Source organism: Oratosquilla oratoria, chromosome 11 (genome assembly GCF_046742065.1).
Source record: "Oratosquilla oratoria isolate Oo_2021 chromosome 11, ASM4674206v1, whole genome shotgun sequence".
Classification (NCBI taxonomy): Eukaryota; Metazoa; Arthropoda; class Malacostraca; order Stomatopoda; family Squillidae; genus Oratosquilla; species Oratosquilla oratoria.
In genome coordinates this window covers 40,515,559-40,528,058 of record NC_134787.1, presented here as the reverse complement: position 1 = coordinate 40,528,058, position 12,500 = coordinate 40,515,559, and the positions used below count along the sequence as shown (strand labels likewise).

At 42.9% G+C, this 12,500-nt stretch overlaps 1 protein-coding gene across 2 annotated transcripts in view; it reads right to left on the bottom strand.

Moving 5' to 3' along the window:
• LOC143029751 (integrin alpha-PS5-like) overlaps positions 1 to 12,500 on the bottom strand; it is a gene marked incomplete at its 3' end in the record, with an annotated part of 123,093 nt that overhangs the window by 81,810 nt on the left and 28,783 nt on the right. For both annotated transcript variants that reach the window (XM_076192653.1, XM_076192654.1), the window contains 6 exon segments: positions 1,854 to 2,143; positions 3,015 to 3,140; positions 3,438 to 3,561; positions 3,817 to 3,917; positions 4,835 to 4,974; positions 9,828 to 10,160. In XM_076192653.1, the coding sequence (XP_076048768.1) occupies positions 1,854 to 2,143; positions 3,015 to 3,140; positions 3,438 to 3,561; positions 3,817 to 3,917; positions 4,835 to 4,974; positions 9,828 to 10,048 (1,002 nt within the window).

Here is a 12,500-nt window from a genome sequence, read left to right as displayed (position 1 = left end):
TATATATATATATATATATATATATATATATATATATATATATGTGTGTGTGTGTGTGTGTGTGTGTGTGTGTGTGTGTGTGTGTGTGTGTGTGTGTGTGTGTGTGTGTGTCCGTGTTTTTATGTGTTCGTTTGCCTGTTTCTTTTGGCGTACACATACACATTCAGACATTATATTCTTAGTAGTTTTGCCATGGGATTTGATATCGCACCTATGCGTATATAATCACGAAGACAAGGCGCTAGCAACTGAACCATGAATTAAGCTACAAAAGGACTATTCAACTCCCCGAGCTCACTCTTCATGGCTACAGTAGACGTAGTCTCGTTTTCATCGCTTTCTCCCATTTAGGGAAGCCGTCTCAGAAGTTGTATATCTTTAGGACAAATTTAATTCTTGAAGCTCTGCCATGGGATTCGAATCCTCACCTGTGCGTACATAATGAAGAAAACAAGACGCCAGTAACTGAGCCATGAGCGACGGTACAAAAAGACTTTTCAAGTCCACGAACACCCTCTCCATGGCTACAGCAAAGTTTCCTTTTCATCAAATTGAAAAATTTAGAAGCTATGCCGAGGGATTTGAACGCTGATCTGTGCGTACATAATCACGAAAATAAGACGCTAGTCCGCCTGCATTCTCTCCATGGCTACAGCACACGTTGTCTCATTTTCATCAAATTCTCTCATTTAGGCAAGCCCTCCGACAAGTTGTATCAATGTAGGACAAATTGAATTTTTAGAAGCTCTGCCAAGGGATTCTATCCTTCACCTATGCATACATAATCACGAAGCCAAATCGATAGCAGCTGAGCCATGAATGATGCTACAAAAGTACTATTCAAGTCCCCGAGCACACTCTCCTTGGCTACAGCAAACGTAGTCTCCTTTTCATCGAATTCTCATATTTAGGCAAGCCCTGTGACAAATTTAATTTTTAGAAGCTCTGCCATGGGATTCGAACCCTCACCTGTGCGTACATAATGAAGAAAATAAGACGCTAGCAACTGAGCCATGAACGATGCTACAAAAGGACTTTTCAAGTCCCCGAGCACCCTCTCCATGGCTACAGCAGACGTAGTTTCCTTTTTCATCAAATTCTCATATTAAGGTAAGCTCTCCAACATGTTGTATATTTTTAGAACAAATTGAATGGGAAATTTTGACGAAAATGAAACTACGTCTGCTGTACCCATGGGGATTGTGCTCGGGGACTTGAATGATCCTTTTGTAGCATCGTTCAAGGCTCAGTTGCTAGCGTCTTGGCTTCGTGATAGGTGAGGGATGGAATCCCTTGGCAGAGCTCCTAAAAATTTAGTCTGTCCTAAAAACATACAACTTGTCGCAGGGCTTGCCTAAATGGGAGAGTTCAATTAAAATGAGACTACGTCTGGTGTAGCCATGGAGTTCCGCGCTCGGGAACTTGAATAGTCCTTTTGTAGCATCGTTCATGGCTCAGTTGCTAGCGTCTTGGTTTCGTGATTATGTACACATAGGTGAAGATTCGAATCCCTTGGCAGGGCTTCTAAAAAAAATTAATTTGTCCTAAAAATATACAACTTGTCGGAGGGCTTACCTAAATGAAAAAATCGATGAAAATGAAGTTATGTCTGCTGTAGTCATGGATAATGTGCTGGTGGACTTGAATAGTCCTTTTGTAGCATCGTTCGTGGCCCAGTTGTTAGTGTCTTGTCTTCGTGATTATGTACGCACAGGTGAGGGTTCGAATCTCTTTGCAGGACTTCTAAAAATTTAGTTTGTCCTAGAAATATACAAACACATATCTATATACGTATTAGCCTTCATGCTTATTCGAGCTTATGACAACACCTCTGAGTGCCGGAAACTGCCTACCTCGCCGTGGAAATTGCCTCCCCGAGGAGCTCCCGCCACGTAGTAGGCCTCAGACTCACTCCAGAACCTGCCAGAGGTGACACTGTATCCAAAGAGGCTGAAGTCATTGATTTCTTTGGTGTTGTAGGGGAGGGGCACGAGGAAGTTGCTGAATTTGTCATCTTCGTCGAGATCGCTGGAGGCCAGACGACCCTGTCTTCTTCGCCTGGGGAGAACGTTCCTTCTCCTCCTCCTCCTGCTGTTGCCTCCAGGGCCTTTGATGTTGTAGTCCTTGGCTTGGATCACCGTCCCTGGTGGGAAACCCTTTGGTATGATTTACTCATTCTACTTTTGCCTAAAAATATCTACTCTAATGTCTACTTGCAATTTAGTTGCTTTGATTCTTCTACCAGACTTTAATTTTTTTCAATGTATTTTATTTACCTGAGGACCCGAAGGCAAAGCAACATCCGGGAACCCAAAATCAAATGCTTCTTCTTGAGTTTACCTACGGCGTTTACTCCATCACTGAAGGTAGGATCTTCAGTGATATCATACATGCTGGTACTCATACATAAATACATACGCTAGAGTGATCACTAGGAAAATAGTCACTCTAGTGTTTCTTATCTGCATGTATACATATATACATACACACATAATACATACATACATACATACATACATACATACATACATACATACATACATACATACATACATACATACATGTATACATATTTATACATATATATATGTACGGACATAGACACACACACACGCACACACACACACACACACACACACACACACACACACACACACACACACACACACACACACACACACACACACACACACACACACACACACACACACACACATATATATATATATATATATATATATATATATATATATATATATATATATATATACGCGTACATACATACATGCTTGCATGCATATAAATACATAGCTTTGCCACCGGGATTCGAGTCCTAGTGTTCAAGCCCCGGTGGCAGAGCTATCTAAACCAGGTACTGTCATAACTAACATACATCCGGTGGCATATACCCACTTGACATATTCTGCCGCACCACCTCGACAATGTTATTCCTCTGATCTGAAGGGTAGTCCCTCGAGACCTGAAGGAGAACGAGCGACCCCGAGACGACCCACCTTTCCAGTTCAAGATCCCGGGAGCCCCAAAGAGGACCTCACCATCGATGTCTGGGAAGTGGACGGAGAAGCCTGCCTGCCCGTAGGCGTAGTTGTACACTGATCTGTCCCAGCTGATCTGTTTATCTGAAGGAGGAGGGAACCAGTACATCTTCAGTGAAGTCATCGAGAAAGTGCGATGGGCGGCACTCGAAGGGAGGGCTGCAGCGTCCTTTCCCACCACACCACACTGGTCCAGAATGTAATATGCAAAGCAGTTGCAGAGCACAAAAACATTTAAGTGAATGGACGTCTATATACACGCCTCCTATCACTACATTGAGAGCACGTGCACTTGTGCATGCCTTCAACCTATGCAGTACATCAAGAGAGAGAAAGAAAGAGGAGAAAGAGAGAAAGAGAGAGGGAGAGAGGGAGACTTACCCCGGGCGATAAGCGGCAGGAGTTTCACGGCTGTGTCATCCGTGTGTGAAGAATTGAACCAATAGCACGCCCCGTTCATGAAGTAGGCCGACGGTTGTTGGTTCTTCCAGCGGTAAGCGCATGCCTGCAAGAGGGAATGAAAAGGGAAGTCCTACTTCAGTATAAAGACTACTGGAGCGCACAGAAAACCATATACTACGAGTAAATGTCATGCTTTTCATCTTTTCTCGTTATCCATTCCTTTTTACTTAACATAGTTAAGTTCCCCCACCATTTTTACCTCCTGTTTCTTCCTTTCATCATCATCTCCTCACACCCACTTCTCCTTTGCCCACTTCTCCTTCTTCCTCCCCCCAACCCCCTCCTTCCCTGGACTTACGGCAGAGGCGTGAATTCTCTCGGGTTGAACGTCCATCGCGCCGCCAAGCCATCCGAAGTTCTTGTAGTCATGGTAGCTCGTAGCTGGCACTTTTGTGTTTCCTGATGGAGATGGAATGGGGTAAGGAATGATGAAGAATCCTTCCCAAGTGCAGTTCCTCGTAGTACATGATCCAGATTTAAGGAAAGAAGAGATTAAAGAAGCCCCTGCCTTGTCACGCGCGAGAGCGACATGCAGGCTTTGAGATGTTATACTCTTCGTAATGATACTAATCGCCCACTTTCGGGGAAGAATAGGCGAAAGTAAAAAAAAAAATCCGTATATTTCGATCACTAACTGTGATCCTCTTCAGTAGATGTGATTATAGAGTGGAGAAAAGCATGTACTTATACAAAAGTTAGGTTAGGTTAGGTTAGGTTAGGTTAGGTTAGGTTAGGTTAGGTAACTGTGATCCTCTTCAGTAGATGTGATTATAGAGTGGAGAAAAGCATGTACTTATACAAAAGTAGTGAGGTAAGCAGGAAGGGACGGCGGCTTAGGTCATGTGTCCGGCGCTACGTGGACATTGGTGGATTTTGTCCATTGTTAATGAAGAGGGTAGCAGTCTATTTACAGCTAAGGAAGTTATACAATCTGGTGACCATTGGCCATAGGAAATATTATAATTAGGAAAATCATTAATTAAAGAGGATTCTATTATTTTTTTTCTAAAACTGCACTTAGATTTGTAAATTACTTCAGCGTCGTCCCAATTTATTTATAAAAACCATTGAAGTAATTTACAGATCTAAGTGCAGTTTTAGAAGAAAAATAATAGAATCCTCTTTAATGAATCATTTTCCTGAGGTTGTAAATGGCAGAGAGTTGGTTAAGAAAGGCTGATTTTTAACTTTGGAGCTCTAATACAAACCAGAGGACAAAAATAAAGATACTTGAGTGATATGAAGTCATGGAGAGCTACATCATTCCTGTTCCTCTTGGACATTACAGCATCCAGATAATGACTTGGCTTCCTCACCTATTGAGTCAAGAATAATCTCCTTGCAGCCCTCTTGACGCCTGTCGAGCTCACAGCTGAAGACAGCTCCGGGTTCAGTGATGACCTCTGGGTTGTATCTCTTGGACGTCGAGTTCGCTCTTGGCGCACCGACCAGCAACCTGACGAAGGAAGAAAACAAGAGAACCCATGATTACCTATTACAAGACTTTAAAATACTCCCTCCTCCTCCTCCCCCACCCTTTTTTTTCAATAGGATATCAACTTTCGAACTTTAGGACACCATCGTCTTGGATCACGTGCTAGACGGAGAGCTCAGAGCTCATATATGACCCGAGGGTAGTGCTCTGACCTTACACACACACGCACACCAACTCTTTTTGTTTGCATTTGTGTGTAGTTGTGTGCGTGTGCATGTCTTTATGAACGCATTCTATGTATGTGTGCGCGCGGATGTATAATAATTGATGCTGACTCGAATTTAATTTATTGGAAACTAGCAATCCCACGGAGGCCTGCAATGGTCATCAGGCCCTTCCACATACTGTTCTCCGTGTGTATATGTGTGTGTGTGGTGTGTGAGAGTGTGTGCGTGCGTGAGTGTGTGATTGACCATGTCTTGGATCACGTCTTGGACTCGTGATCAACAACCATTACCCTCCCGGATGGGAGTTTATACACAGTACACCCGACATTCCTAAACAAAAAAGAGAAGGCATAAGAGGGTCTGGGAGTTTTCGGACCAGCACCCTAAGGTTTGGGTCTTTTAATGTGTGTGGATGTGGTACAGATGAGAGTAAAAGGGAAGAGATAGGTAGTATGTTTGTGAGAAGAAAGATGGATGTGTTGGCTTTGAGTGAAACTAAGTTGAAAGGGAAGGGTGAGTGTAAGTTTGGGAGTGTAAGTGGGAGGTTATCAGGAGTGAAGAGAGGGCAAGGGAGGGAAGGGGTGGCTATTCTAGTAAGTGAAGAGATAGGTAAACGGGTAGTGGAGTGGAAGGAGGTTTCCTCAAAGATAATGTGGATGAACGTGAAACTGGGAAAGGAGATGTGGGTCTTTGTAAGTGCATATGGGCCTGGCAGTGAGAAGAGTGTAGAAGAAAGGGAGGCCTTTTGGATAGATTTAAATGAGTGCATAGAGGGTTTAGGGAGAAATGTCAATGTAATAGTACTGGGAGACCTTAATGCTAGGGTAGGAAATGGTCCAATTGATGGAGTGGTTGGGAAATGTGGAGTTCCAAGAAAGAATCGTAGTGGAGAGTTGATGGTGGAAATATGTTTAGAGAGTTGATGATAGCAAATACAGTGTTTCGGAAGAAAGTCAAGCATAAGTACACATGGGAGAGGGTGGTGGAGGGAAGGGTGGTAGATAGAGCGCTAATGAATTATGTAGTGGTAAATAGGATTATGATAGGAAGAGTTAAGGATGTACATTTGCTAAGGGAAGAGGGTGGGGGGATATCAGATCATTTTTTGGTGGAAGATAAGTTGAGAGTGGAGGATAGATGGAGAAAGAGGAAAGGGACAAAAGGTAGGGAGGTGCTTAGAGTGAACTCTTTGAATGAAAAGGGAAAGGAGAAGGAGTACGAAAAGAAACTGAAGGAGGAGTGGGAGGGAGTAAAGGATAGAGTGGAGCTGGGTGTGGAGGAGGAATGGGGATGGTTCAAGGAGGGAGTCATAAAGTGTGCAAGGATGGTGTGTGGAACAAGAAGGACAGGGGGAAATAGAAGAAAGGGTAGTGAATGGTGGTATGAGGAAACAAAGAGGGTTGTAGAAGAGAAGAAGCGAGCTTTCACAGATTGGTTACAAAATAGGACGAGTGAGTCATATGAGAGGTACAAAGAAAAGAAAAGAGAAGTAAAGCAAAAGGTAAAGGAGGCAAAGAGGAGAGCACATGTGAAATGGGGTAAGAGTATGACAGAACATTTTGAAAGTAATAAAAAAGATATTTTGGAAAGAAATTAAGAAAGGAAGAGGAGGCGAATCAAGTAGAGAAGAAAAGGTAAAAGGTGCAGATGGAGAGATGATAATGGAAGAGAAGGCAGTAAGGGGAAGATGGGCAGAATATTTTAGGGAGTTGCTAAATGTGAAAGAGGATAGGGACGGAAAAATAGTTGCAGTGGGAAATGCGAAGAAAATGAGAGTGATGAGTGAGGAGACTGGAGGAGAAATAAGGAAGGATGAGGTGAAGGCAGTTGTTAAGATGATGAAAGCAGGTAAGGCACCTGGTCTGGATGGATGCCATGCAGAATGTCTAAAGAAAGGAGGTACAGTGATGGTGGACTGGCTGGTGAGGTTATTTAATGTTTGCTGGAGAGAGGGTAGAGTGCCGGAGGACTGGAGGAGTGCCTGTATAGTTCCTCTTTACAAAGGAAAATGGGACAAGTGTGAATGTAGTAGTTTCAGAGGGATTAGCTTGTTAAGTGTAGTTGGGAAGGCTTATGGGAGGATCTTGATTGAGAGGATTAGGAGAGGAACAGAAGGAGTAATTGGTGAGGAACAGTGTGGATTTAGGACAGGTAGAGGTTGTGTAGATCAGATCTTTGTGGTAAGACAGATATGTGAGAAAGCTATAGGAAAGGGGAAGGATGTTTTTTGGGCCTTTTATGGATCTGGAAAAGGCTTATGATAGGATAGACAGAAAGGCACTGTGGGAGGTTATGCAGATATACGGGATAGGAGGAAAGCTTCTCGGAGCTGTCAAGAGTTTTTATGAGAGAAGTAGAGCTTGTGTCAGGATTGGAAATGGAGAGAGTGAGTGGTTCAAGATATAGGTGGGACTTCGTCAAGGATGCGTTATGTCGCCCTGGCTGTTCAACTTATACATGGATGGGGTGGTGCAAGAGGTAAATGCAAGGGTACTGGGTCAGGGATTGGAGATGGTTAAAGAAAATTGAGAAAAGTGGGAGGTGAGCAAGCTGTTCTTTGCGGACGACACTGCGCTTGTGGCAGGATCGGAGGAGGGATTGAGGAAGTTGGTGGCAGAGTTTGGGAGAGTATGTGAAAGAAGAAAGCTTAAGATAAATGTGGGTAAAAGTAAGGTGATGAGATGTACAAGGGGTGAAAGTGGCAGTAGTTTGGAAGTGAGCATTAAGGGAGAGCGACTGGAGGAAGTGGATGGTTTTAGATACTTGGGTGCAAATGTGGCAGGAAAAGGTGGAGTGAAGGTGGAGGTAGAATGTAGATTGAGAGAAGCGAGTAAATGCCTTGGTGGATTGAAGAGTGTAATGAGGAATAGACATTTGGGAATGGATGCTAAGAGGAGACTATATGAAGGAGTGATTGTGCCAACAGCACTGTATGGGGCAGAAACATGGAACATAAGAGAGAAAGAGAGAAGGAGTTTGAATGTGTTTGAAATGAAGTGTCTGAGAAGTATGATGGGGGATACTAGGCTAGATAGAGTGAGAAATGAGGAGGTGAGGAGGAGAACAGGGGGTGAAAGAGGAGCTGGGAGATAGGGTTGATGAAAGAGTATTAGGATGGTTTGGACACATGGAAAGAATGAGTGAAGAAAGACTAGTAAAAGAGGTATGGAAGGCAGATGTGGAGGGAGTGAACATGAGGGGACGTTCTAGGATGAGGTGGATGGATGGGGTGAAGGGGGCTTTGGGGAAGAGGGGAATGTCTGTTGAGGAAGGACGGGAGAGGACAGAAGACAGAGGTGAATGGAGAATGGTTGTATATGGATGAAGTTGTGATTGCATGAGGTGGAATGGACGGGGGGATGGGGGGGTGAGGTTAGTATGTGTTAGCAAAATTTGACGCAGCCCGAAGGGATTTCTCCCCGTCCTCTCCTTTTATGCAATGGGGGGACGGAGAGGGGGATTCGCCGATTTAATGAAGCGGCCTTGCTGTGGATGTGCTGTGTCTTGCGACACTGCTTCTGACCCAGGGCAGTGGACAAGGTGCAGGGATGACCCGTCATCCAGGAGGTGCTCAGATAAGAGGGAGGGTGGAGGGGTGTGGAGTGTATTCAGGGATGGAATGGGTGGAAATGATTTTATGCCTTTCCCTTTTTGGCTACCTGCCTTGTAAGGGGGAAAAAGCCTTGGTATATGTATGTATGTACACCCGATCTATGAGTAATGATGTGACCTTACATAAACACACACACACACACACACACACACATACACATACACACACACACACACACACACACACACACACACACACACACACACACACACACACACACACACACACACACACACACACACACACACACACACACACACACACACACACACACACACACACACACAAAACTCCTATACGCAGTGCAGTGATGCTGAAATTATTTAATTATTTCAATCTTCATTCTATTTCATGGTCATAGTAAGAGTCATTTATTCCTGCATTACTTGTAGGTTCTCCCAAAGTTGGTTTACATTTTACGCACTCGCGCGCGCCACGAACAGAAACCATCGCATTCCCTCTTCAAGCTCCCCAAAAATGTCCGAAATTGTTCTTCGGAAAAAAAGAAAAGAAAAAGAAACAGAGAAACTTTGCACAGACTAGAAGGAGAGGGAGGCAGAGGTGGGGAACCTGCGGCCTTCTGCGGCCTTCTGCGGCCTTCTGCGGCCTTCTGCGGCCTTCTGCGGCCTTCTGCGGCCTTTGATATACATATTATTTAAAAAATCATATTATCTATTATTCAAAAAAGTATATTATTTATTATAAAAAGGGATAAGATAATTAAAAAAAAAAAAAAAAAGATGTTCAGTGCGGCATCTATGTGGGACGATGAATTGTAAGGTGGCCTTCATGCACAAAAAGGTTCTCCACCCCTGGACTAGATGAGAGGTGGACGCGCGGGACCTTTACAGGAGGAGGAGGAGGAGGAGGCGGCGGCGGCGGCTAAGGGACTACGGCCTGTTTCGGTCCACGAAAGACGTAGAACGAAACAGATCAAATGGAACGTTGTCGCTTATTTATTGAGGATCTTCCTCTGTAGTCCTGCGATTACCCCATCCCACGTCTTTCCCAAAATACTCCCAGCGCCACCTTACCGGTAGGACCCGTCCTTCTTGCTCTTCAACTGAAGCCCGACCGAGAAGCCAAAGTAGGACCCGCGGGCTCCACCTGGTCCACGCGTTGGGTCGTCGAAGACTTCGACGGCGTCGTCGGCGAGGTTGAAGGCCAGAGTTCGGCCCAGCGCCAACAGGGCCACGAGAAGCCTCAGCGATCCGATGAAGGGAGCTGCCGTTGCAGATGGCGAGGCTCTCATCATCTTGTCACGTTTGCCTTAATTAAGGTCGTCCTTGGTGACCCGATTGGGGGGCGGGGGAGGGTGATCAGGACTCGTAGTTGAGTTCCCTGGCTAGTTGTCACAACTCGGTACCCTGAAAGAAGGAATGGTGATCATGTCAATAATTCTATCTATATACCAAGGGCTCCCTTTACAAGAGAGGTAGCTAAGTCAAAAACAAGCACCCACTCCTTCCCATTTCACTGCCATCCACCACCCGTCCCAATCCGTCATCTAAGCTCCTCATGGACGACCGGTCAGCCCTGTATCCCGCCCACTATCCTGGGTCGGTCAGAAGTAATCCAACAAGACACAGTATGATAACAGCAACAACGATGATAATCATGATAATAACAATATAACAATAGTGATGATGATAACAATAACAATAGTAATAACTAGCAGAACCGTGAAAAGTTTCACGGATCTTGTGATATTATTAACATGATTATAAGGTTGTGCTATAATTTGATTCTCACTTTGACGCTTTTACTGCTCCTTGAATCTGAATCTACTTTCATACTCTAAAACCATGTCTATTTTCTGATTTAGGTACAATTATAATATTATATCCGCCTGTACTCCAACATTATAATTTTTGGAGTGAAGTTATGTCGAGCTCAAGGGATGGTTTCCGTAAAATCTTACCATCTCTGTGAAATAAGAAAAAAAAAAAAAAATACAGTTCTAAAATTCTGATAAGGATTTTTTTTTATACAATATATACATTTCTTCAATTCAGTGAAAAATAATATAGTAAAATAGATCTATTATAAATCTACAACACTTCTCTATAAGCAATATTTCTAGTAAAGATAATTCCTTTGCTTTGGCCATGATTAGACTAAAACGTTCGAACAATTGCTTTATCCAAGTTAGACATTTCACAGCCTCTCTTCAGTGACCTTCCAGCCTACTCACCAGTGAGACGGGGTCGTCGGAACAAACTCTACACCGCGTGACAAACATAGGTATGCGTGACACACATAGGTACAAGCGTATTAATATATAGACTAGCAGAACCAGTCAAAATTCCACGGTTATTCAACATTGAATTCTTCCGAAGGAGTCGTCAGAATATTCCAAAGAAGTCGTCAGCCTCCAGAAGGGTTTTTAGAAGTCTCACGAAGGCGTCGTGAAAGTATCTCAAACGGTCTTCAAAGTATCACGAAGGAGTCGAAGAGTCTCCAGAAGGAGTCAGAAAGGAGTTTCTCAAAGAAGTCTTCACGAGTACCAGTGAACCTGGAAAGCGTGATGCACAGGACCCATAAAGGAATCGTCAAAGTATCCCGAAGGTGTCTTCATAGTCTCCCGAAGGAGTCTTCAGAGTCTCCCAAACGAGTCTTCAAAGTCTCTGGATGGAGTCGAAAAGAAACCTCCCAAATGAGTCTTCACGATTACCAAACAACGTGGAAAGAGTAATGCACAAGACCCAGGGAACTTTTCCAAAGAAGTCTTTGAAGTCTTCCGAAGGAGTCTTTAAAATCTACCGAAGAAGTCTTAAAAGTCTTCTGAAGGAGACTTCAAAGTCTTCCGAAGGAAAGTGTGATGTACACCATAGGTAATTATTAATACAAGCTTAATCTTTGAATAAATGGCTTTTTTAATGTTTCATTTATCGATAGAATGTGATAAATGGGTGAATAAAATCGTGTCTTTAGCCAGAATAAAACTACTTCGATTCCTTTGCCCCATGACGTCATGTCGGACGCGCTGAAGCGACTTGACGTCACCGCTCTCGGCCAATAAGTCGTCTCCGTCGCCGTTACGTCAAAACTGTCGCTTAGCTGGCAGCCAATCAGTCGTCTCCTTTTTGCCGTGACGTCACCGCTCTCAGCCAATAAGTCGTCTCCATTGCCGTGACGTCACTACTCTCGCTTCGCTCGCAGCCAATTAGTCGTCAGCAATTTTGGAAAGCTTCGTTGTCGTGACGTCACCGCGTGACACACACAGGTACAAGCGTATTAATATAATAATAATGATAATAGTAATAATAATGATAGTGATAATAATAGTAATAATAATAGTAATAATAATAATAATAATAATAATAATAATAATAATAATAATAATAATAATAATAATAATAATAATAATAATAATAATAATAATAATAATAATAATGATAATAATAATAATAATAATAATAATAATAATAATAATAATAATGTAGATAATAATAATAATAATAATAATAATAATAATAATAATAATAATAATAATAATAATAATAATAATAATAATAATAATAATAATAATAATAATAATAATAATAATAATAATAATAATAACAATAATAAACATCAAACCATCAAACCATCAAACCATCAAACCATCCCCACTTCTCTCCAATGGCCCTGTACTGGAAATAAGAATAATATACAGTACACACACACACACACACACACACGCACACACACACACACACACACAC